This window comes from Crinia signifera, chromosome 1, assembly GCF_055691185.1.
Source record: "Crinia signifera chromosome 1, ASM5569118v1, whole genome shotgun sequence".
NCBI classification, from domain to species: Eukaryota; Metazoa; Chordata; class Amphibia; order Anura; family Myobatrachidae; genus Crinia; species Crinia signifera.
The window spans coordinates 83,456,819-83,483,704 of NC_139217.1; the positions used below are offsets into that span (position 1 = coordinate 83,456,819).

The window sequence follows — 26,886 nt, forward strand, 5'->3', positions numbered from 1 at the left end:
AAAGAGAAATGAGAAACCCTTGTACATACTGTATATTTGGCAAACTCAAAATTAATGTATCCTGAAAGGCGTATATACACAACTCTTTAAACTTCCCTGACCTGAATGGCTCAGACTGTATGTGTAGACAGAGGAGGGGGGTCAGTGTGTGATGTCCCGCTCAAATCTTAATTATTTTTTCCCTGCATTTTCTATTTTCTCTTAATTTAAAGTTTACAGTTCCAGGAACATTTTATTAGACACTTCTCAACATGTAAGTGGATATATTCACAGGCCTAACATTCTCTTACATGCAAACTTAGAGATTCATAAACCAAATGTTTTGAAAGAATTCTGTAGAGATGATAGAAACATAGTGGGTGAGATTTAATAGGATGAGAGATTCAGAAAGTGAGATATTTGGTGAGAAATCTCCAGTTTTTTTAAAGCGGCAATCATTTACACTTCAAAATCAAACTGGTTTTACAGTGTAAATGATTGCCGCTTTAAAAAAAACCCTGGAGATTTCTCACCAAATCTCTCACTTTCTGAATCTCTCATCCTATTAAATCTCACCCATAGAATTTGACGGCAGATAAGAACCCATCTAGTCTGCCCCTTTTTTACCATTCAGGTAATCTTAACCCATTTTAATCCTTATTTCTTTTTAAGGATATTCATATGCCTATCCCAAGCATGTTTAAATTATTCTACTGTTTTAGGGCGAGATGTACTAAAGTGAAAATGCGGTAAAACCCCCGTTTTACCGCATTTTCCTATGTACTAAAACCCGTTCGCAGCCGTTTCGCAGGGCAGGGTATCGCCACCTTTGGGTGGCGATACCCTATAGAAGCCTATGGGCTTCTTTTCGCCGCCCGCCGCGTCGCCGCAACCCGCCGCCTCGCCGACCCCCCCTTTCCCCCCTCCCTTGGGCTTACCTTCTTGCAGGTCCTCCTGGACCCCGGAAGGTAAGCCCTTCCTCCCCCTAGCAACGCAGCCGGACGTCCTTCCGGCTGCAGGGGGAGGAGGAAGCGCCGGGGACAGCTTGCTTAGCTGTCCCCGGCGTGAAAGCTGCAGAAGCCGGCTGGGAGGTGACGGAGACCCCCCGCAGACCACAGTACAGGTATCGCAGGGGGCCTCCGTCACCGCATCGCGATGCCAGCCGCATATGTTAGTACATATGCGGCGGCATCGCGGCGGGGGGGCGCGAAGGGCGGCGATGTATTTTAATACATCCCGCCCCTAGCCTCTGCCACCTCTGATGGGAGGCTATTCCACTTATCCACTACCCTTTCTGTGAAGTAATTCTTTCTAACATTTCCCCTGAACCTACCTCCCTCCAGTTTCAGTGCATGTCCTCGTGTTCTATTACTTGTTTTCCTGTGAAGAAAATTTCCCTCCTGTACTATGTTAAATCCCTTGATATATTTGAAGATTTCTATCATGTCCCCCCTTTCCCTTCTCTGCTCCAAACTATACATGTTAAGATCTTTTAGTCTATCCAGGTAAGTTTTGTGATGTAGGCCATGCACCATTTTAGTTGCCCTTCTTTGTACACTCTCCAATGTATTTATATCTTTCTGAAGATATGGTCTCCAGAACTGGACACAGTATTCCAGATGAGGCTGTACCAATGACCTATAAAGTGGCATTATTACGTCTTTTTTTCTGCTACTGATTCCTCTCCCTATGCAACCAAGCATCCGACTAGCCTTCCTCATTGCTTTGCTAAATTGCTTTCCTGCCTTTAAGTCACTTGAAATAGTGACTCCTAGATCTCTTTCCTCCTCAGTAGTTTCCATTATAGTACCCCTGATACTATATTGAGTATTGGGTTTTTGAGTCCCAAGTGCATAATTTTGCATTTTTTAGCATTAAACTGTAGTTGCCATTCTCTTGACCAATTCTCAAGTTTACTTAGATCATCAGTCATTTGATTTACCCCTCCTGGTGTGTCTACTCTGTTGCATATCTTTGTGTCATCTGCAAAAAGGCATACTTTCCCTTCAATACCATTTGCAATGTCACTAACAAAGATATTAAAGAGCACTGGTCTGTTAAAGTCGAGTTACACACACGCCATTTTAGGATAGTATGGCCGCCATTTTGGTTCGCAGAGTTGCGCAAATAAAGTATTATACACAGGTTCTGTGTAACGAAGCAAACCTTAAGAGCCGCCATACTAATGCACATAAATTCATTTCCCACAGTAGCACGGAATAAAGTATATTTAATTAAAGGTTTAGTGCACTACACATAGTTTAACCAATTAAACTGGTGCACTAAACTAAAGGTTTACATAGTTACATAGTTACATAGTTACATAGTAGGTAAGGCTGAAAAAAGACTTGCGTCCATCTAGTTCAACCTGGTATAGATATCCATTGCTGATTTGGTAGGTTCTGGTATTTTACAGACAAATTATATTTCTTATTTGTACCCATGGATGTTTTTCTCCAGTAAATGTTTGTCCAACTTTGCCTTGAACGCATTTAATGAGCCAGCCGTTACCACCTCTCTGGGAAGAGAGTTCCAGAGTTTGACTATTCTGACCGTAAAGAAATTCTTTCTACTAGCTGAATGAAATCTTTTTTCTTCTAATCTATACTTCTTTCTTCTATGCCCTCGCGTCCTAGATTCCTTTCTAGTAGAAAATAGGGTGTGTGACAGTTCCTTATATTGGCCCTTGATATACTTGTACATGTTGAGCATGTCCCCCCTTAAACGTCTCTTTTCTAATGTAAATAGTCCCAAATTGCTTAATCTCTCCCCGTAGTTTAAATTCTCCATTCCCCTAATAAGCTTTGTTGCTCGCCTTTGGACTTTTTCTAATTCTATGATGTCCTTTTTATAGTGTGGGGCTCAGAACTGCACTCCGTACTCGAGGTGAGGTCTCACCAATGCTTTATACAGTGGCATAATTACCCTCGAGTCCCTAGTTTCCATTCCCCTCTTAATACATGCCAGAATTTTGTTGGCCTTTTTTGTAGCTACATTACAATGGGCACTACATCCTAGTTTGCTGTCTATATGGACTCCTAGATCCTTTTCAAGTATGCAATTACCCAGGTTCTCTCCGCTAAGGTTGTAACTTGCACACTGGTTGTGTCTCCCAAGGTGCATAACCTTACATTTATCTACATTGAACCTCATCTTCCATTTTTTTGCCCACTCATCTAGAATTGCAAGATCATTTTGAAGCATGGTGACATCTTCTGGTGATTTGATGACTTTGCTAAGTTTTGTATCGTCCGCAAAGATGGATACATTGCTGAGTAACCCTATCCCAATATCGTTAATAAAAATGTTAAACAAAATGGGCCCCAAAACCGAACCCTGGGGCACTCCACTTAGTACCGGTATCATATCTGATACGGCACCATTCACAACCACTCTTTGTTCTCTATTACATAGCCAATTCCCTACCCATCTGCAGATATTTTCACCCAATCCTAGGTTCTCCATTTTATTAATCAATCTCTTGTGTGGGACAGTATCAAATGCTTTAGCGAAATCTAGGAAAATCACATCTACAGCATTTCCATTATCAAGGTTTTTGCTAACCTCTTCATAGAACCCTAGTAGATTAGTTTGGCATGAACGATTTTTCACGAACCCATGTTGGTTAGTACTGAGTAGACGGTGATGATCTAAATATTCCTGGATACCATCCCTTAAAAATCCTTCAAATAGTTTACCCACAATTGATGTTAAACTAACGGGTCTGTAATTAGCTGGATCTTCCTTTTTTCCTTTTTTGAATATTGGCACTACCTCTGCTATTCTTCAATCTTTTGGTACTATACCTGACGATAGTGACTTGCTAAAGATATAATGTAGTTTAGTGCACTACACGATTGTTTCTGTACATGTTTGGTATCTTTATGTTCCGTGTCCAGTGCGCAGCATTCCGGTCGCAGCTAAATATTCGCAAGTCCTATGGTCTGATAACTACGGACAAAATGCTTATTATATGTACTTTTGCCATGTGTCCTGGGGAGACAAAGGAATCAGGATGTAGCCAGTTCTTTCTGTTGATTTACGACCCTGACGATGATGCCAACAAAGGACCCTGAAGTACACCGCCCCTGCACCAATCCTTATTGGGTGCAGTATTTTGCTCCAATCCCTGAGGACTTGATATTTGAACCTGTGACCAATGGAAATGGCCTTTGACCCCCCTTTGTTTGTAAACTATAAAGATAGCTATCCCTGAGCTGGCTGACTCTCTCTCACTTTGGCACTGCATCTATCTCTTCACCATTGACTGGGCTAAAGTTCTATTTGAACATAGCGAGCTGCGACCGGACTGCGCTGCGATATTTCTACAGTATATGACGGTAACATTTGTATTCCTGTTTGTGTAATGTGGCTGATTATATTCTGTATCTGTAGCTGTTCCCGTTAGTTTAAAGTGTACTTAGTATTGTTAATTAACTGTATCACGTGTAACACTGTGTTCTTTCTTTCTGTAACCCCCTTTTGTCCGCTAGGGACAAAATACACTATTTGGAGAATCTATCTCCTCACTTTGAGTTATATTCTGGTCTCGTCTATTATTCGCATCTAGCGATAAGGTGTACTACGGAAATTGTCCATAAGAGGTATTCGCAGTTTAGGTACTAAATACTGCGAAGGGATACTCAATTACTGGTGTCGATTAAGCGTGTATAATACACAGAAAAGCTCCGCTACGCTGCGCTATGTTTTGTTCGCACGTAGCTAGGTATAAAGGGTAAGCAGGTTACGGAAAGAGTACGTAAACTGCGCACTTCACTTATTGTCCTTCTAGTTACTTTTATATCGATAGTAACAATCAAGTACAGATCCCTGGGGTACTCCACTGGTAACATTTCCCTCCATAGAATGCACTCCATTTACTACAACTGTCTGTTTCCTATCCTGCAACCAGGTTCTTATCCATTTAATTGTTTTATAATCCAATCCCACACTTTCAAGTTTATTTAGCAGCCTGCAATGTGGGACAGTGTCAAACGCCTTACTAAAGTCGGGATGCAGTTACCATCCCGGCGGTCGGGATCCCGGCGTTCAGAATCCCGCCGCCGGAATCCCGACCGCCGAAATGCCGACACTTTCTCCCTCCGTGGGTGTCCACGACACCCCTGGAGGGAGAATAAATTAGTGTGCCGAGCGTAGCGAGGCACCGGGCCCGCTGCGTGGCGAGCGCAGCGAGCCCGCAAGGGGGGGCGATCCACGTCCCCCCCTTGTCGGCATTTCGGCTGTCTGGATTCTGAACGCCGGGATCCCGACCGCCGGGATTCAATACTGAATCCCTAAAGTCTAGATATGCCACATCTACAGCCCCCCCCCCCCCCCTTTCATCTAGAATTTTGGTCACGGAGTCAAAAAAGTAAATGAGACTTGTTTGGCATGATCTCCCTGCAGTAAAACCATTCTGTTTTGGATCCTGTAAGTTGTTTAATTTAAGATATTTCACTATTCTTTCTTTTAATAGTGTTTCCGTTAATTTCCCTACTACTGATGTAAAGGTGCCCACAGACGCTACAATTGTACTGTGCTATGCGTTTTTGTCTGTACAATGGTTCTATACAATTTTTCTTCCAGCTTGCTATGAGATGTGCACTTGGATGCATGTGATGAACCCATGTTTGTAATGTTAAATTTCAGATGTAGTCTAAAAAGTACGTGCAGCACGTACTTTTTTAGACGTACAATTTTAGACATACAGCATCGCACAAGCCCATAAACACCATCCAATAATTGTACATAAGATGCAATTTGTGCTTAAAAAGTACAAAACGCATTCGATAATTGTAGCGTCTGTGGGCACCTTTAGGCTCACTGGTCTGTAGTTATTTGCTTCTTCTTTGCTTCCGCTTTTGTGCAGTGGAACTACATTTGCTCTTCTCCAGTCCTCTGGAACTGCACCTGTATCTAATGACTGGTTGAATAAATCTGTTAATGGTGCTACCAACACATCTTTTAGTATCCTTGGATGCACTCCGTCTGGCCCCATTGATTTATCCACTTTCAGTCTTGAAAGTTCTGTTAGGACTTTCTCCCTAGTAAATGTCCTTCCATCTATCTTATTTTTATGAATGTCCTTGCAACTTAACTGGATCTTCTACTCCTCTAAAATACTGAATGCACGTCACTGCTTCTCCCAGATTTATTCCTTTACTTGTTGCATTTTGCAATTCAATGTCCTTTTACCTTTCTCATATCATTCTTTATTTGATCTGGCCTCATTACATTTGATTATCCAGCTATTCAAGTTTAAAGCTGGCTATACACTAGTGCGATTTGGCCACTTTTCATGTGATTCCGAAGGATCTGGTTAAGAAATCGGATAAAAAAGTGTCAAAATCGCATGTGCTTGACATCCAGTTCGATAAGCAGTCCCGTGCACATCGGTTCAGAAATCGGACCTGCTGCAAGTTGGATTAATCGGAATCACAGGAGTCAGGTGCACATTGTGGCAGGTTTTTAGCACATGATATACAGTCAGGTCCATAAATATTGGGACATCACAATTCTCATATTTTGGGTTCTAATCACCACCACAATGGGTTTGAAATGGACCTTTAACTGCAGACTTTCAGCTTTAATTTGAGGGTATTTGCATCCAAATCAGGTGAACAGTGTAGGAATTACAAAGGTTTCTATATGTGCCTCCCACTTTTTAAGTAACCAAAAGTAATGGGAAATTGACTCAAAAGCTATTTCATGGACAGGTGTGGGCTATTCCTTTGTTAATTCAGCAGCAGGTAAAAGGTGTGGAGTGGATTCCAGGTGTGACATTTGCATTTGGAATCTGTTGCTGTCGACTCTCAATGGGGCAGATGTATTAAGCATTAACAAGAGATAAATGCAAGGGTGATAAGGAGAAATAAACGTCCAGCCAATCAGCTCCTTACTGACTTTTTTCAAACACATCCTGTAACATGGCAGTTAGCAGGTGATTGGCTGGACGTTTATCTCTCATCACACTTGCATTTATCTCTTGTTAAGGCTTAATACATCTGCCCCAGTGTGAGATCCAGAGAGCTGTCACTATCAGTGGAGCAAGCCTTAAGCCCCATACACACGGGGGAGATATATTGCTCAGTTTCTCCTTTTCATCAGCGACCAGAGATGGTCACTGATGAAAAGGAAACTGCCAGGGGGAACCCGGCAGTGGTAATCAGCTGGTCGCAGGAGCATGTTCCTGCGACTAGGGATCACTACAGGGGTAAAAACGGGAGCGAGCACCCGCCGATATATCGCCGGTGCACACTCCCATCGTGGGCAATACTGTCGCTTAGCGACCATATTTCCCTCGATAGTGTACAAAATTGCCCCCGTGTGTACGCACCTTTAGAGTGTGTTTACATATAGTCATTAGGTTTTTTTTGGTTTTTTTTTATTACCTGTATGGATCATGTTCTACATCAGTGATGGCTAACCTTGACACTCCAGCTGTTATTTAACTACACATCCCAGCATGCCCTACATCATTTTAGCATGGCCAAATAGCAAAACTGTAGCAGAGCATGCTGGGATGTGTAGTTCAACAACAGCTGGAGTATCAAGGTTAGCCATTACTGTTCTACATAGAGCTGCAAAAAAGAAAATATATAGCAATTCATCACTGGGATTACCCTTGAATACACAACATATAATGTACTTTTTGAGTACCATCCCCAACAGAGCATACGGGTGGAAAGAAACAAATCCCATACTACATACTGTAGATGTGGTGGTGTTGTAGGACAGACACTAAGGGATACATTTACTAAAATAGGAGTTCTATTGAACATATGATGTTGCCCATAGCAACCAATTAGATTCTACTTATTTAGTATTTATAAGGTATATTTTGTAGAAACTAACTGGTTGCTATGGCAACTTCTCCCCCCTTTAGAAGGCCGAATACCTCTCCCCTTTGTGAGATCTGGCTGACATCAGGATCTGTAACAGCTATAGAACTACATGTTCTAGCATGCCCTGCAAACCAACATCCATACAGCCACAGGCTGCCATAATATGTTGGTTAATAAGTTCCGTTCTGATGTCTAGAAGTTACTACAGAAACCATTCTCCACAATAAAACTGCACAAGGCCAGAAAAAAAAAAAAAAAAAAAAGACACGTGGTCATCACAAATATAGTTTATTTGTGGGTACAATTAAACATTTTTGGAAACAGAACTTAAGCTGCCAACATTAAATCAGGTGTTAGAACAGTCTTGGAGTCCAGGGACTTTGTACACAATGAGAGGTTCGCACAGAAGCTTTCGCAGACAAACTGCTTTCCACAGCGACAATGTAGCAGCTTTGGAAGAAATGATCATAGTTATAAAAGTCAACCAAAGATTTGGTACAATTTCAGACAGCTTTGCTGGTGGAAAATAAAATCCCATATTTACATTGGAAACAAATCTGTTTATAAGGCTAAAGTACTTCTAAGGCGTGTGGAGGTATTATAGCAGCTATTGGAATAACGGTAGCATGAGGAAAGAGTGAAATGAAAACAACTACACAGGGGCAGTGGACAGGAAAATGCAGGAGTACTATTTGCCACAGGAGTGATGGCCAACTTCAGCATTTACACACCAGCTGTACTGATGCTAACTGTGGCAGGGAGAGACTGGACATACATGAAACAACATGATCTGTCACTAATGTACACTGCAGGTGGAAAGTGTTGAGGTAGCCACATTATATCAATGGCCAATCATTCAACTCTAATCTATGCAAGGTTGTATCTATGGTCTATGTCGTGGCTACGTCCGATTAGGAGGTCATTGAATGTTGCTTATTGGCTGTGTCCAATCAGAGACCTTTGTCTGTTACTGGAACATCTGTCTTCTTACTGAAGTGATAAAATTTCTGTTTTTATCACTGGCCAATCAGCTCCTACCTGTCATTTTTCAAACCAAGCCTGTAACTTCATTCAAAGTTAGGAGATGATTGGCCGGTGATAAAACGGACACGTTATCACTTCACCGAGCTTGATAAATCTGCCCCTGTATATCTGAGTAACTGCACATGTATAATAAGCCCTGATGCCTGCAGTATCCAGATATTACACAGCATTGGAGAGGGGAGGTCTAGATAAAGAAGTTTATATAAGTGCTAACTAGGCGACATAACGCCTTACTTAAAATTGCCTAGATTAAAGGCTGTCAAGTGAGTGCCCTACGTTGTATACCAAAGTGATTAAACAAAAATAAAAAGCGCACACATTTTAAAATGGTCTCGTCCACTTACACATACATCCAGCAACATATGATACCAACTGATTTCACCTGTTAGTGAGGGGAGTTAAAGAACATATTAAGAGGCACAAAAATGTTATAGCAAATTGCTTAGTGGGCGATTCTGCATAAGAAAATCGCATCGCATAATTTATTCACTGGTCTCTGGCCGCGGTTTTATAGGGTGCGATGCCATTTACTTTACTATACACTTCTATGAGATGCAACGAGTTTTAGGCCCACACTCTATCCACGCTACCCCGAAGCATGTTGAGCGGCGGCGGAACGCGTCCTCTCAAACTTTTCATACCCCCACTATCCACGTCAGCGTGGAGTTGATTCTATATAGTGTGGCGAGCGCAGCGCAGGGACGCGGAATACTTGTAACGTAATCCGCATCCGCTCGCCACACTATATAAAGGCATCGCATCGCCCGCGGCAAGAGAGCAGTGAATTAATGACATAGGAAAATCGCATCACATGCAAAAACCCGAATGCGATGTGATTTTCCTACGGTGCCATACGTATGCAAATAGGGCGCCGTGATAATACACAAGTACCCTTTTTTTTTTTAAATAAAACTTTGTTGTATTCTATGACTAGTCTTACGACTAGCCTGACGGACGGGCGAAAGTTTATGCTTATGCAATTCTCAAAAGTTTTTGTAAAGTGAAATATTCTTAATTTAATGGACCCTTGTAGGCCTTTAACCCCTTTGGTCCAGTGGTGCATCACCATACACCCCCTGCCGCTGATCTCACCCGGATCCCCCCCCCATTTCGGATAGAACCAGACCAACACTGCAGGATACACACATTGGCGAGTACAACTTGATAACTCACAACTACTTAAGCCCCGTACACACGGGGGAGATATATTGCTCAGCCATATATTGCTGGGCAATATATGGCTGAGCAATATATTGCTCAGCTTCTCCTTTTCATCAGCGACCAGAGATGGTCGCTGATGAAAAAGAAACTGCCGGGGGAGCCCGGCAGTGGTAATCAGCTGGTCGCAGGAACATGTTCCTACGACCACTACAGTGGTAAAAACGGGAGCGCGCACCCGGCGATATATCGCCGGTGCACACTCCCATCGTGGGCAATATGGTCGCTTAGCGACCATATTTCCTGCGATATTGTACAAAATCGCCCCCGTGTGTACGCACCTTTACAGTTGCCTAAAATAACCTGGAGGATCTCAGACTGAGAAGCAGGTTGTATTCAATCACAGTTATACTCTCATAAGAAGTGTTAAGTTGTGCTAATCATTTACACATTTAACCCTTTGAGTGCCAACGTTGATGTGAGAGATGCACAAAATATCCACTAAGGGTCGGAGTCGAGGAATATGAATCACTTTAGTTATTGCCGGCAAATGATCTGAATTAAACGAATTGCAGTTTTGTGCCAAAAATAAATAAATAAATAACAGTCTCTGTGTGTGAAACTTGCAATTAGCAGATATTTTGCACATCTCACAAAGCAACATTGACAGTCAAAGGGTTAAAAGGAGTCTAGAGCGCCATTATATACAGCCTGTTTCCTTATGTAATTACATGTCAAAATTGGATTAAATGTCACACAAATTTTTGAAAGACTCTTTAATGAGACTTTAGAATATATTGATCAAGACACTATATATCAGTGGTACCAAAACTATTAGGATTATCCCATTAGTAGTGGCGCTTCACCACTACTAAGAAGTTTGCCGGGAGCCATCAGACTAGCCACAAAACCGGAGTCCCTAAGCCCCGATACCCGCTATTATGCTTCCCATGGCATAATCCCTGATAAGCAGCAGTCGGGGCCATTTTTAGCCAATAAAAACAGCCGCTATCTGGATACCGTGATAATGACCAAAGGTCAATCACAATATTCGGCTGTTTTTATTGTCCGAAACAACATTGGGGTTAATAGGATAGTATGATAATTATTATGGTCCATTTCATGTGTATTTTATTAGATGATAAAATACAGCTGACTTAGAAGAAATATTTTCCGAGTTCTCATTTTTTGGTGCTTAATTTCTTAAACAAAATATTATGGCTTATTCTCAAAACCATTGTAAGAGGTGATGGAACGGTGAAGCATTCTGAATAATTTAAAGAAACATCATGAAAAACCAAGTGCTTAAAAAAAATTAAAAAAAAAGGATTAAAAAGTAGCATATATATTTAATACACCCGGTTGAACATTTAAAGTGAAATCATCATGAAAACTGCCCTTATTATCAAAGCAGACTAGGTATTGTAGCAGTCATATCATGGGTTCTAGAATTCAGTGAAAAATGACACAAATTTTCCAAAAATCCCCACAGCATGTAGAAGGTCATTGCGTAATGCAATCATAAGGGCCCCATACATCAGCAATTAATTGTGACAATTTTCAGATATGGAGATGATTGCCACAATTAATTTTAGATGTGTGGGCTCCCCCTTTTGGCAATCCCAATCGCCAATCGATTGCTTAATCAGGTTTTTAAACATGTTTAATAATCTGGTATTATCTGCAGATCTTTTTTAGATGTGTGGGCATTCCCAATTAGTTTTCTCCATCTATTTACATTATGAACAGCTGAAATGACAATCGATTGGGGCAATTTCCAGATATGAAGATGCAATCTTTAGATGGAAAAATCTGCCGATCACTGAAAAAATCTGTAATGTGTGGGCAAAGTCAGATAGATCTGAAAATCCATTTATCTGGCCAAAATATCCCAATATCTGAAAATCCATAAATTGTGATTGCTGATGTATGGGCCCAATAGTTTCTACTGTGGAAATATACTCAACTGACAACTTCTGGTGAAATGACTCAGTAGCAATGGTTTCTGCCACCTTTACAGCATAATTCTACCCTTTAACACATAAGAGCCGCAAATTTCATAGCTCCAACCAAGGGCTTCAACCCTGGTCTCAGTTACAAACCCCCTTTGGTGGTCGAACATAGGTTCTTCCTAGGTCATCGCCTTCACACCAATCCCAAGTCTACCAGTGACCTGGATCTTCCGTAAGGTAATGCACATTTGGAGAGGATCATTTCCTGAGCTTCTCTTTGGCTACATGATCAGTGTCAGTCTCCTCTATACAGTACTTCAGCCAGGTGCTGAATGTTGATAAGAATGCAGCGGGACAGGCGGACAGGCCCCATCACTGCTTTCCAGTGGCTCTACACCAGTGGACATAAACAATGGCAGCGTTCCAGTCCGCTAGCCTTTCCTGCAATTTGTGCCATTTTATTTGCTCCAGTGTTTAGCCCACAGAAGGATTCTTACCACATGGTGCAGGTGACGAGTTGGATACAGGATTTGTTAAATGTTTACCTCTTAAATTGAATTAATGATCTTTATGTATCCAAAACCAAGGTACAGTGCACCTCATCGACATTGATATGTGTAAGTAGCTGAACTTGGCTTTTAAAAAGATATATAAATGGGAGTTGCATCTACTGGGTACTGAAGCCATGTATGCCATGAGTTACCTACAATTTTTAGATCATACATTAAATATCTGTTCTTTCCTTCACACTACATCCCAGAGCCAGGTCATACTCCCCTCAATGCTCCATCCAGTTCATGGAATTCCATAACTGTGATAGAACACATTTCTCAGCCAAGTTAAGAATTAAATTAAACTTTTCCATGAAGTGTCCCCAAAGGAGTGATAACCACAATAACATGGTAAGTGTAGAATCCCTTCTAGGGTTCAGACAAATCTCCAGCCATACCATATTAGAGTTAGAAGGAATACAAACACCCTACAACTGCTTTGTAAGCTACTGTAGCCAAAAAGAACATATAATATGATTATGTATTAACTAACATCGATGTCACCGTTGCCCACAGGAGTGGCTGGAGCTGGGGTATCCAGGCATAATAGCAGTATTAATTTACAGAAGCAGCGACACGGCTGAAATTCTCACAATGGCTGACCTGGCATGATTTGCTGAGGGATGGAGAACATCAAAATGTCCAGCCCCTCTATGTAAGCATGCCATAGTGAGATTTGTGCCAATCGCTCAGTACTCTGTGAGGGGAAAGGAATGAATAATTACACCAGGCCGGGATTCGTTCTGTTAGAATGCAAAAAAATAACTCTGGATTCAACAAGATCCTATCCATTACATTTATCTAGCATAATAAAAATATTAATACTGAATTGCTAAAACAGCATGTAAAAATACAGAAGACCTGATATTTACAGACTTATTTGTCAAAATGAACAGAAATACAGATGGGAGAGGTACCAAAAGCAATTTATCCATGTAGTATCCCATTTTAGTTAGCTCCACTTTATATAAACCCATGAGGAAATAAACTAGGAATATCCATAAACATTGTTAATGTGAGGATAAAATCTAGGAATAAACTAGTACACTAGGAAAAAAACACATCAACCTAGTTTGTATCGAATGTAAAGTTTAAGTGTACCTCTGTCATCTACAAAGGTGCAGGCAGCCATTTTGTGGCCTAATGCAACCATCATGAGATTGTAGTCCATCACTGACACACTTAATTATCTAGTACACAAAATGGCTGTCTTCACAATCTGTAGGAGACCTATACATTTTAGGTGGATCACACTTTTTCTTCATCGGGTACAGGACAAAAGAAGATTATTAAATATCAGAATAACTATTGCTCTTTTTTTTCACTACTTCAATCAATCATTTTTATTGCTTTAGCTTGGGAAGAAGTGGGCATATTCCTGAATGCAACGTGGGGGGTGGGCGTAGTTCTGCCACAAGAGGGCTGAATGTTGCTCGACCCGAAGTGTTAAACTAAAAATACAAAACAAGACTTAATATCATAGACTAACAAGAGCTGAAGCGATCAGACATTTACATAGTAGTACTTACAATCATTGAAAAACAGTAAATCAGGTTTAAGGCTAGGAATGTACAGCTAGATAAAAATACTTAGCAAAAGCATGGAAGACCGGAGAAGTTAACTTGTCAGTTACGCTGACCGTGTTTGAGGGATGTACAGACAAGAGAGTCATTATCTATTAAAGTGCCAGGTGCAGCACTGGTTGCCTTTGTAATACAATTACTACACAACACACTTTTCCACAGAACGGAGCCAGTCTGCACAATGAAATTTCAAAATGGCACCTAAACTGTTTGTGTGACTTACATGTAGCAGCCAATTCGTGGACTGAACCATGCCTTAGTGATATTACTGTAGTTAATTTTAGGATGTATAGGTTCAGCCTACAAAACGGGTGCCTCCATTACGTGTAAGGGACACATGTATTAATGCCACTCAATGCAGGACAATAACTGTACGGGAACTAGTTTACATGCACCCACATACCGAGGCAGCAAAAACCTCAAACACTCATTTTGATTAACAACTCGCATAATATCAATATCGCCTTAAGATGCACTTTTATTAAACGGTTTTATCACCTGAGAGGTTCACTAAAAGGGGGAGAAATGTGATGGATTAGCCTACCTGTCAGCAGTATTCTGATGAGCATTTGTTGACTGCAGTGAATTGTGGATTTTTTTCCATAAAAGGATCAGTTTATGGCTTACGCCTTAGCGATGCCGCTAGATCAGGGCTGGGCAACACCGGCCCTCCAGATGTTAATGAACTACACATCCCAGGATGCTTTGCATTAGTTTTGCTATGTGGCCATGCTGAAACTGATGCAAGGCATGCTGGGATGTGTAGTTCATCAACATCTGGAAGGCCGGTGTTGCCCAGCCCTGCGCTAGAATCCTAATGCAGTGGTTCTCAACCTCAGTCCGCAACCCGCCAACAGTTCAGGTTTACCCGGTCCACCCTGCAAGTGCACAGGTGCCCTGATTATTTACTGACACATTTTAAAAGATCCACAGGTGGGGGTAATTACTTCACTTGTGATTCTGTGTGGAGACCTGGAAAACTAACTGTTTTGGGGGGGTCCTGAGGACCGAGATTGAGAACCACTGTCCTAATGGATTGAAAGGCTGACCAGCCTCCAATGTTTGTAAGTAACACATACACTTTAACAAGATCCTTTCAAAATACAACACAGGGGCAGATTTATTAAGCTCGGTGAAGTGATAAAGTGTCTTGTTTTTATCACTGGCCAATCAGCTCCTACCTGTCATTTTTCAAACCAAGCCTGTAACTTCACAGTTAGGAGCTGATAAAAACCAGACACTTTATCACTTCACCAAGCTTAATAAATCTGCCCCTCACTAACTAAAAGTTCTACAGATTGAGTGTCACTTTGTGCCACAAGAAAAAACTATACATAGTGTCATCCACCTAGATCGTGACTTTAAGATTCTAAAAAAATACCCACATGAAGTTCTCATAACTAACCCAGAGGGTTTGTTTTTTTCCTTCAGTTTTGTTCATCAAAAAGACCAGGTGACTAGAAATATGGCAGAGGGTAATTTTTACCTTACATTTCAGCATATGAACTATGAGAGAAGCATTTATGTACAAGCATATACAAAAGAAATAAAAAAATAACAGCAATATACACAGTATCACAGTGAGGACATTGGCAAATTCACCAATCTGTAGTGTTAATACGCAATGCAAAGCAGCCTGTAAAGAGGACAATGCCACACAGAAGAACGGGCCTTTCGGACAGCTAGCGTGCCGGGTACCCGGCCGGAGGGGTCTACGGTGCAAAAAAAGCAACATGCATTGTGATACAAACAGCAATTTATGGCTAATGGCTGACACAAGTGTGGTAACAATGACTCTTCCGCTGCAATGCATAGTGAGTGTGTTATGCCATCTGTTTTTCCTTATACCATTCAACAAACTCATCCAACAATACTGGCCCTGTGGAAGAAAAAGAATAGAGAATTGAGGTGTCATGGAGAACAGAGTACGTCTACTCTATTTGTCAGGGATCATGTACTCACAGGCGCCGTCCTCATCGTAATTGCTGAGGTCAAGGTTAATTGTGCGGCTGAATTCTAGAACATTGCACCATTGGTCCTTGTTGATAACTTTGTATTTTGATTGCTGAAAATAAATATTTTTAAGTAGTCAGTGGCGTAATGGGAGGAACCCTTCTCGACAATGAACCTTGCAATGTATGTGTGTGGGACCTTCTCCCCCCTCTCTTCAGCCACCATTTGTTACCGTTGAGTGTCTTAAATATAAAGAGAAACTCTTCCCCATAGTTTATATGCAGTACTCCCTGTACATTGTAAACCGTAACACAGCACAGCATATGGCAGGCCTTGCCAACCTGTGGCTCTTCAGCTGTTGTGAAATACAAGTCCTAGCATGCATTGCCACAGTTTTGCTAGAAGTGAATGCTAAAACTGTAGCAATGCATGATGGGATTTGTAGTTTCATAACATCTGTAGAGCCACAGGTTGCGCAGGCCTGGCATATGGAATAGCACAGTTCCTGACCTGCCTGCATTATCAGCTGCATTCCTACTGATATTAAATACACAGTTTTGAAATCCTTACTGTAACCAATTAAGCTCAAAATCCTGGCGGGGTACAAAATGGTGACTTTCAGAATGCCGACAATACAATGTCAACATGGCCATTATTTTGTCAGCAATTCGCATAATGTTTTTTGTGTATTCAAGCCCCAATCCTAAATCTTACACTAAAATGGATTGAAATTTTGACTGTTGACATAAGAACCGCATATCTACAATACAAGTTCTGGCATCGTCCTTACCTATTCTTTCTAATCAAGACGAAGAAGGTACAGAAACTCTCTTAGGATTTAAACATGAAATATAGCTGTATCTTAGAACTGTATCCGCTTTCACCAAGATCAAATCAAGAACTGCAATAATGATTTTGTCGGCACAAATCAGCGATATCGCTTTGTTACTACAGGATACAATGATAGCCTAGATAAAGCTTTTACAGGTGGTGACTGAACAAGTAAACGTGGAAGAGATATAATGTAAACTAAAAGTTTTAAAAGAATACCAAAAAGTGTTAATACCTCTATACCCTCTGTGCCACTTTGGGTAAAACATCTGATGAAATTTGCACCCCTCAAACTGAAAAGTCCCATATAGGAGTCCCTTAGACCCGTGGTCTTCTCCCCTACTTAGGAGTCCTATATACCGGGGTGGGCCCAATCTTAGGGGGTGTGGCTTAGCAGTAAGGGGCATGGTCTAGAAATAGCATCATTCACGCAAGGCCACGCCCCATTTTCGCCACTGTGGGGTCCTGACCAGCGGCTCTGTAAGCTGCTGGCCAGCTCCAAGCCTCTCTGCTGTGGGAATAGACTCTGTGAGAATGCACACACCGTCTATTCACGAGATAACAGGGGGGACTCCCAACTGCCCCCCAGCCCGCTGCAGGACAATTCCCAAAAACTGGGTCGTTCCCGCAAAAAGCAGACAGTTGGGAGGTATGCTTTAATATAATTGCCAATAATTTAACATTAATAACCACTATGGAAGAAGAAATAAGCATATTGTAACACGTACCTCTAGAAACTGATGAAACACAGGAAATAAGGGCCATGTTTTTCCTAATAAGAGTCCTAACATGCACTTTGCTGTTGTCATATCTAGGCTTCGCTGATCTTTTTCCTAGTGGAGTGTAAAGCACAAAGCAACATTAAAACCCACAGCAAACTTATAATACAAGCAAGGTATAAAACATTTGCATCTGTTGCTACTAGTCACAGCGAATTCCAAAATGGACCGGATTCTGGGAGCAAAGCAAGAGAGCACTGCAGGTGGGGCAGATGTAAAATGTGTTGGGTGATTAAATTTTGCAAAGCGATTTACATGTGTACACGCCCCTTCCAAATGTAACTTGCCAGCTTCTGTATTTTCTTCAGCTAACTGGTGGTGGGAATGGGCCACTTCAATAAATAGGGTGTGGGGCCAAAAATAAGGCGTTGCTAATAGTAACACTTGGAAAATGGCCCCGTCCCTTCCATACCAAGAACTTATGGATAGCCGACATTGTCCTCCCCATTGCTAGTAAGGTAGGCAGAGAAAAGGCCACCTACTCTTCTGGGAGAGTATTAGGAAAACTAAGGAAGAGCCTGGATGTTCCAGGAGAGTAGGCATGTATGGTATAAAAATAAAGCTGCCCAGGGCTACATGCAAAAGCAGCCAGTATGTACCCTGCATAGAAAAAATAAAATAAATAAAAGGTCCCAACAGTAGAGATGTTCTGCCAGTAATACCCCTTTCACACATGCAGCTATATCCCCGATTTTTGCACAACACCACGCATCAACCTGGGATTTCTGCACGTGTGAAAGGAAACAATCTGGGAGTAAGCCCCGGGTCCATGACCCTGTTCCCGACAAATGGCATGGAGCGGAGGACCAGGGAATTTGCAGTCTTGCTAGACCCAGCAAATTCTAGAGTCGCGCGCCTGAAAGTGGCATCAATGATCGATACAAAACACTGATCAACAGAAAACATTGGGATGGAAGCATGGCAGCCTAGAACATGGCTCTGAATCCAACTGGTTAAAAAAAAGACAACATAAAAAAAGCCTGCAGAAACCCATTGAAGAAAATCAGGAAAATTCAATAAGCTAGGAGCTGTGTCGTTCAGTCTCGTCTCCTGGATGAAGTGTCCAGAGCTATTCAATGAGAGCTATAATCAATTTATAAGCTGCCCTGAGGAGGCAGCAGCAGTTGTTATCACTTATTTCTGAGGTGCGAGCAGGAAAGCATTTCCTACTTTGGGACTGCTCACTGGTCTCTAATGAAACAGCTCTGGGCACGTTACCCAGACTTCACGACACAACCCCAGAATAAATCAAACTGCTTCAGCCCTAAAGCTGCAACCACTCAGACTTTTAAACAGCAAATTGGTAGCTTTGTAATACTGAGTACTTTTTTCTACCCCTTTCAGACGGCAGCAATAACCCAGGTTATTGCGTGGTCGAGGTGTGATGTGAACGCACCAAACTGAATAACCCGGTCGACCATCCCGGTAATTCAACCCAAGTTATAAGAAGGTTTAAACCCAGGTTGCCATGTGTATAATGGGTGACCAGGGTTTAGTGTGAAAGGGTCGGACTCAGGATCAAAATCTTGGGTCCGATCCGGCTATGGATTCTGAAAGAGGTATAACTGGGAATGTTTTTCTTATTTTAAAATTGCTATGTGATACTGGGCAGGATTCTTTAACATCCTCCGCCACACAATCGCCGGCATTCTCATTGTTAATAATCGCATATGCACCAACATATGCGATTATTAACGCAAAGGACAGCTCTTGCGTTAAGAGCTGTCCTTTGTGTTGTAGCCGGCGATGTGCAGTGGGGGTCCCCCCTCCCTCCCTGGACCCTAACCCAGCTGCCATTGCTCCGCTTCCTGCTCTCGGCATCCGGAAGCGGTACAGGGAGGAGGTGGTCACTGGTCCAGGCACCACAGAAGGCGGCTGCCCGGATACAGGTGAGGGGGGTGTGGTGCAGATTGGCGGGGAGCGCGGTGTAGATGCAGAGGGAAGCCCATAGGCTTCTATGAGGTTACGCCATCTAGAACTACATAACCCCCGCAGCGAAGCCCCGGCGGTGGGGCTTTGCTGCATATGAAAATGCAGGGTTTTTAACGGAATTTTTTTTTGTGCATCTCGCCCACTCTATTAATTGGCTCCCACCACAAAATATAGTTTTTCAAATAGAGACATTTAGTTTCAGCATTTCATGTTGAATACTGAGCCAGTCAGTCAGAAATCTCCTCAGCGGGCAGAGGATGGAGGGCCTGGGGGATTCTGCTAAGAAAAGGGGGAGCACCATAGGATCTCAGCTCATTGCACCATCGGTTAGTAATGTTTTTTTTATCATTGCACAAACTGGAAATCTGGAAATAACCAATAGTAACTTAAATAGATACTTGTTTCCTAGCATGGCCACACCGATGTTGATCTGGTCGGTCGCATCGAATGCGACCAAATCGCATGCGATGCGACCGACGCGTTGGTCCCGATTTTTACATTGATTGAAATGTGAATAGGGTCCCTGGGACCCTATTTTACATTGGATTCAATGTAAAAGTCTCCCCAGACCCCAATTTTAACCCCCTCAACGGCACCCCACGATTGACGCCAACCCGAAGCGTGGCAAGCGTAGCGCCCGCGAGGGGCGGCGGTACGCGTCCTCCGACCTTTTCATACCCCTACTATCCACATTGGCGTGGAGTTGAGAATATAAAGTGTGGCGAGCGCAGCGAGCCACCGAGCCCGAAGCGTGGCGAGCGCAGCGAGGGGACGCGTATAACTTCACACTTTATATTCTCAACTCCACGCCGACGTGGATAGTAGGGGTATGAAAAGGTCGGAGGATGCGCACCGCCGCCGCTCGCCACGCTTCGGGTTGGCGTCAATCATGGGGTGACATTCACAATGGGGGCATATACAATGAGAAATGGGCTATATTGGCCCATTTCCCATTGTTAGCTATGTAAAATGTGCTTAATCGCGTCCATCGCATCTTGTGCCATTATAATGGCACAAGATCGACGCGATGAACGCGATTACAATGTTAAAAATATTTTAACATTGAACCCTATGGGAAAATCGGGTGCATCGCGTCGGTCGTGTCGAGTGCCATGTTAATGCACCCGACCGACGCGATGGACCCGATTTTGCCTTTGACCTGATTTCAAAGGAAATCGGGTCCATTGGGGGTAATCGTGTACCTTAAGTTAAGGTACACGATTACCCCCGATGGTGGCCATGCTAGGAAACAAGTACCCTTAAATAGAAAATAATAAAAAAGGGGAAAAACTACTTAAAAGTTAACAGCAGTGATTTAGTTTTTTTCTTAATAAAGCTCTTTAATATTTTCCCATGAATAAAATAGAAAGCACTTACCCCCCACACTCTTAGTGAAGGATCCAGACCAGCACACAAACGTAGGTGAAGAAAAAGAAGTTTTATTCCATGCTGCCTTATCAGACAGTACGTCACAGTGCTGATGACGCTTCAGGACCAACCCCGGGATTCCCCGTGACGCGCCCATCCACACGCCCCCTGTCAAGCGGCCAGAGTGAGGCTGCTGTCAGTTAGATTTTTGAAAGTCTTGGCGCAATTTATTACCTTTATAAGTGCCTAGCACCCTTTGTGAGGTGACCCCTGACGAAGACTGGCTGAGTCCAGTTGAAACGGCCGTCGGGCCAAGTAGCTGTTCATTGTACTGCACAGCATGGAATAAAACTTATTTTTCTTCACCTACGTTTGTGTGCTGGTCTGGATCCTTCACTAAGAGTGTGGGGGGTAAGTGCTTTCTATTTAAAAACCTTATGGACCTTGCACCAATTTTGTTTCTTGTGGAGTGCCGCCCTGCAGAACTTTGTGTATGTATATATATATATATATATATATATATATAGTAGGAAAGAAGGAAGGCACTCAGGAGACTTTAAAACTCGTGCTGTATTTGAAGTGCATTTGACCAACGTTTCGGGGTATGTACCCCTTTGTCAAGGTGCTAGTGAGAACTAGCACCTTGACAAAGGGGTACATACCCCGAAACTGTGGTCTTCTTGTTTGCACTTCAAATACAGCACGAGTTTTAAAGTCTCCTGAGTGCCATGCCGCAGACCCCCTCTATATATATATATATACACATATACACACGTGTGTGTGTGTGTGTGTGTGTGTGTATGTGTGTGTGTATATGTGTATGTGTATGTGTATGTGTATATATATATATATATATATATATATATATATATATATATATATATATATATATATATATATATATATACATATATACACACACATATACATACATACACACACACACACACACACACACACACACACATATATACTAGGGTTACCACCTAGTCCCTTTAATTCCGGACACATGTTAATTACACAGGTTCTGTGGCAGTTTAAAATCAGGTGAAGTGGAGTATTGAAGTCAGCCAGCCACAGAACCTGTGTAATTAATATGTGTCCGGAATTAAAGGGACTAGGTGGTAACCCTAATATATACATATACATATATATATATATATATGTAGGAGAAAAAACCAGAAAGCGCACGATGTGATTATAAATGTAAAGAACACTTTTACTGTAGTAATATAGTCACATACATGTAAGGTTTAAAACAGCAGGCATGCAGAGGTATATTAACCCGGAGAAGCAGTTCAGGCATCAACACGCTGACACGAATAGCGCGGCGGCAGCTGAGAACTCCAAGCCGGGACCAAGAACAGATCAGACAACGTCACAGCGTCAACACGTCATCCAGGACCGCCCCAACGCGTTTCGTCATGGGATGACTTCGTCAGGAGGCGTATCCCAACATAATCATGGATGCATTTAAATACCTTCAGCTAGCTAATTGACATGAGGTAAAATTTACATTTAAAGTGACCATGCATAAAAATAACATAAAAATAACAAATAATGTGCAACATACTGCGATACAATAATACATGAATGGTATCAAACAATATATCAGAATAATTCGCAAAACATTTAGATACCGTATATCGGAATAATTCACAAAATATATAAATACAATATATCGGAATAATTCGCTAAGTATATAAATACAATATATCAGAATGGTTCGCAGAATACAAAAATACATAAATACATATAAAAAGTACAAAAATATACAGATATACAAATATATAAAAATACAAAAATACAAAAATATCGAAATACACACAAAAAAAGATATATGCATAAAATCCAGCTAGGGTAAAAACGAAGGATGTCGACACAGAAACCACACGCCAAAAGTCACCATCTACAGACTATAGCAAAGATAAAGGGGTAACAACCCAACAACAGTATCCCGCCAATCTATAGAAGGCTTCAGATGGTTCAGTGTAGAAAAGGGACTATGTCGACACCCTCATTAAGACCGGCTGGGGACATGGTGTTCATAGTAAAAATCCAATAGGTCTCCCTACGACTTAATTTATTTAAAACATCACCACCTCTTTCGTCGAGGGTGACATGTTCCAACGCTTTAAAAGAAAAGAAATCAAGATTAGAATCACAACAAGATGCAAAGTGTCTAGGAACACTATGTAACAAAGATTTGTTTCGAATACTCCTAGTATGTTCAAGTATTCTAAGCTTAAGAGGACGCTTAGTCTTCCCAATATATCGCTTGCCACATCTACAGGACAACATGTAGACAACACAAGGTGTCAAACATGTCATTCTGCTTTTAATGACCCAATTCTTATTACCATCATTGCTAAAAAATTTGTAATGATCCTTATCAACATATTGGCACATCTTGCACTTATTGCAAGGAAAAAAACCATTACAATTTCTTAACCAACCATTATTAACATCAGTAATCTCTTTTATCCTACTGGGAGCCAACATAGATCTCAAAGAATTGGCTTTCCGAAAAACAACTTGGGGTTTAGGGGGTAACAGATCTTTTAAAAGGGGATCTAACAATAAGATATCCCAATGTTTGACAAGAATATCTTTAATGGCAGAACTTTTAGAATTAAATTTCGTCACAAATGGCACAAAATTATCAGTTCTTGTTTCACGATTCTTATACTGTAGGAGATCATTACGATCTCTGTCACGAGCTTTCTTTTGACAGTTTTCAACCAGTCTGGGAGGGTATTTCTTATCGATGAACCGCCTACTATAAATAGCAGATTGTTCATCGAATTTTTCCAGACTGGCACAGTTCCTCCGAACTCTGACAAATTGGGAATATGGGATGTTGTTAACCCATTTCCCGAAATGGCAGCTATTAAAATGTACATAACTGTTACTATCGACCTGTTTGATGAAAGTAGAGGTCTCTATTCTATTAGTAACAGGCCAATCAGAGGAATCTAAAAGCAAATCTAGAAATTCAATTTTATTTTCATGAATTTTAGAAGTGAAGCGGAGGTTATAAGAATTAATGTTGATTTCAAACATAAATTGATTGAATGTATCCTCATCGCCATCCCAGACGATAAGAATATCGTCGATGTATCTATGGAATGATACGATGTTATCGCGATATTTATGATTGATCTCATTATTGAGTTCCTCCCATTTCCCAAGGTATAGATTCGCTAAGCTAGGTGCGTATGGGGTCCCCATTGCGACCCCACACTGCTGGATGAAAAATTCACCTTGGAAAGTAAACACATTGTTATACATCACCACCTTAATGCAATTGATAAAAAATTCTTTATAGTCAGACTGGATGTTAACGTCTTTATCCAAAAAATATCTAATGGATTCGAGGCCCCCCTCATGGGGGATAGACGTGTACAACGCCTCCACATCAATGGTACACCATTTGTATGTAGGGCGCCATTGAAAGTCCTTCAAAAAAAGCAAAATCTGCGTAGAATCTTTAGTGTATGATTTTAAATTAACGACAAATTTTTGTATGAATAAATCAATATATTCTGAAAGTCGTGAGGTAGCAGAATTAATACCAGCAATGATTGGCCGACCTGGTGGTCGGTCCAATCGTTTATGTATCTTAGGAAGATAATGAAAAATTGCTAAAGGTGGAAACTCATTAACAATGTATTTACTCTCATTGATGGTGACAAAGTTTTTTAACACTCCCTCATTCATGAGGGTTTTAACCTTTTCAACAATTAGTAAAGTCGGGTCTACTTTGACCCGTGTGTACGTGACAGAATCATTCAACAAACGAAAAGCTTCATCAAAATAATCATCACGATTTAAAACAACAATCCCCCCCCTTATCAGCCATCCTTATTATTATTTGATGGTTATCTTCAAGATTTTTAAGAGCCTTTCTCTCGATGTTACTGAGGTTATCAACACTATGATTTTTTTCAGAACACATTTTATCAAAATCGGTTCTAATAAGATTAAAAAAGGTATCTACATAATTTCCCCTAGATTCAATGGGGTAAAATATCGATTTCGGCTTGAGGTTGGTTTTATTAATTGGCTCATTTAGAGTGTTATGTTCAAATTTATTTTTATTTTTAGCAAAGTGGCGTTTTAATGTTAGTGATCTAACAAACTTATTACTATCGATAAATAAATCGAAAGCATTAGGGCCATTTTTAGGAGCGAAAGATAAACCTTTCCTTAAAAGAGAAATTTCATCACTGGACAGTTGATAATTAGAGAGATTAAAAATCCCTAACTCTTTCAAAGTCGGTATTTTCTTATTTTTTCTCTTCCCTCCTCTTTTTCCACGTCTAGTATGTTTTGTTTCCTTTTGGTGGAAATCACAGGACTGTCTGCTGATGTGGGGTTCGGTTTTCTCCGTTCTCTCCACTGGGGTCTCTCTAAAAAATCCTCCCGATTAGGTCTATTAGGGGTATTCAACATTTGATACCTATTCGATACAGGTACTTCGTATCTGGATCGATTATCATGTGGCATATTAGATCTGTTGTAATTATTGCGTGGTTGGTGATTTCTATATGGAACGGTCTGCCACTCATTCCGATTATGGTAGTTGTTAAAGGACTTCTGTTTGTTATTGGTATAACCCGTGTTCCTGTCTCTGTTATTACCATTAGAAGACCATTTGTGGATGTTACCATCCCTATAGTCTTGTAAGTCTCTTTTAAATTTTTTAACTTTAATATCAACCACTTCATCCTCAATTTTGTCTATTTTAATATCACTAAGTTTTTTGAGTTCTAAGAAATCTTTTGTGTCTTTAACAGGTCTTAATTTTAATTCTAGATTTTCAATCTCAGTACCCAAATCTTTTATATCCTGTTTCCTTTCTTTAATTATAAGCAACATCAATTGAAATGAACTGTCGTCCAAAATTTTAAACCATGCATCAATGAATTCTTTTTTATCATTCCCAAAAGTAGGGGTCTTAATTAGTCTTAATCCTCTGGGTATACGCTTGGAATCAACATAATTCTCCAGCGTAGTTACTTCCCAAGTGTATTTCATTTCTTTAATGAGAAGTTTTTCAAGTTGTGCACACATGCTATCTAGATCGTTATCATTAGCACCATCTGGCAATTTACTATTTGGCTCACTGAGACCAGTCTCAAAGACTTTGTTAAATCTCATATGGCATTCTTCAAAACGTTTGTTTCTTTTATCCATGATTATCCGAGATACAAGATCCAAAGATGACAAAATAATATCAAATATAATGACAAATACACAAACTTTCAAAAGGAATATGCAGCAAAACCGGGAAAAGGAGCAAAATTGGTATACATACAGAAGGATCCGGTTAATGAGCGCAAATAATCCCTTATAGCAATAGGAGAACTGTCCATATGTTGGTAGGTCATGTAGTGCAGCTGAATTCTGGCGAGAGGTAACACCAAGACCTCAAGAAGCAGCACATGTAGGAGAAAAAACCAGAAAGCGCACGATGTGATTATAAATGTAAAGAACACTTTTACTGTAGTAATATAGTCACATACATGTAAGGTTTAAAACAGCAGGCATGCAGAGGTATATTAACCCGGAGAAGCAGTTCAGGCATCAACACGCTGACACGAATAGCGCGGCGGCAGCTGAGAACTCCAAGCCGGGACCAAGAACAGATCAGACAACGTCACAGCGTCAACACGTCATCCAGGACCGCCCCAACGCGTTTCGTCATGGGATGACTTCGTCAGGAGGCGTATCCCAACATAATCATGGATGCATTTAAATACCTTCAGCTAGCTAATTGACATGAGGTAAAATTTACATTTAAAGTGACCATGCATAAAAATAACATAAAAATAACAAATAATGTGCAACATACTGCGATACAATAATACATGAATGGTATCAAACAATATATCAGAATAATTCGCAAA

General features: G+C 41.1%; 1 protein-coding gene across 3 annotated transcripts in view; it reads right to left on the bottom strand.

Annotated features, from left to right (window-relative positions):
• Positions 1 to 8,095: 8,095 nt before the first annotated feature.
• DCUN1D4 (defective in cullin neddylation 1 domain containing 4) overlaps positions 8,096 to 26,886 on the bottom strand; it is a 76,670-nt gene continuing 57,879 nt past the window's right edge. For all 3 annotated transcript variants that reach the window (XM_083168528.1, XM_083168547.1, XM_083168538.1), the window contains 3 exons: positions 17,624 to 17,728; positions 16,074 to 16,176; positions 8,096 to 15,990 (listed from right to left, as the gene is read on the bottom strand). In XM_083168528.1, the coding sequence (XP_083024654.1) occupies positions 15,935 to 15,990; positions 16,074 to 16,176; positions 17,624 to 17,728 (264 nt within the window). In that variant the 3' untranslated portion in view covers positions 8,096 to 15,934. The remainder of the gene's footprint in view (positions 15,991 to 16,073; positions 16,177 to 17,623; positions 17,729 to 26,886) is intronic.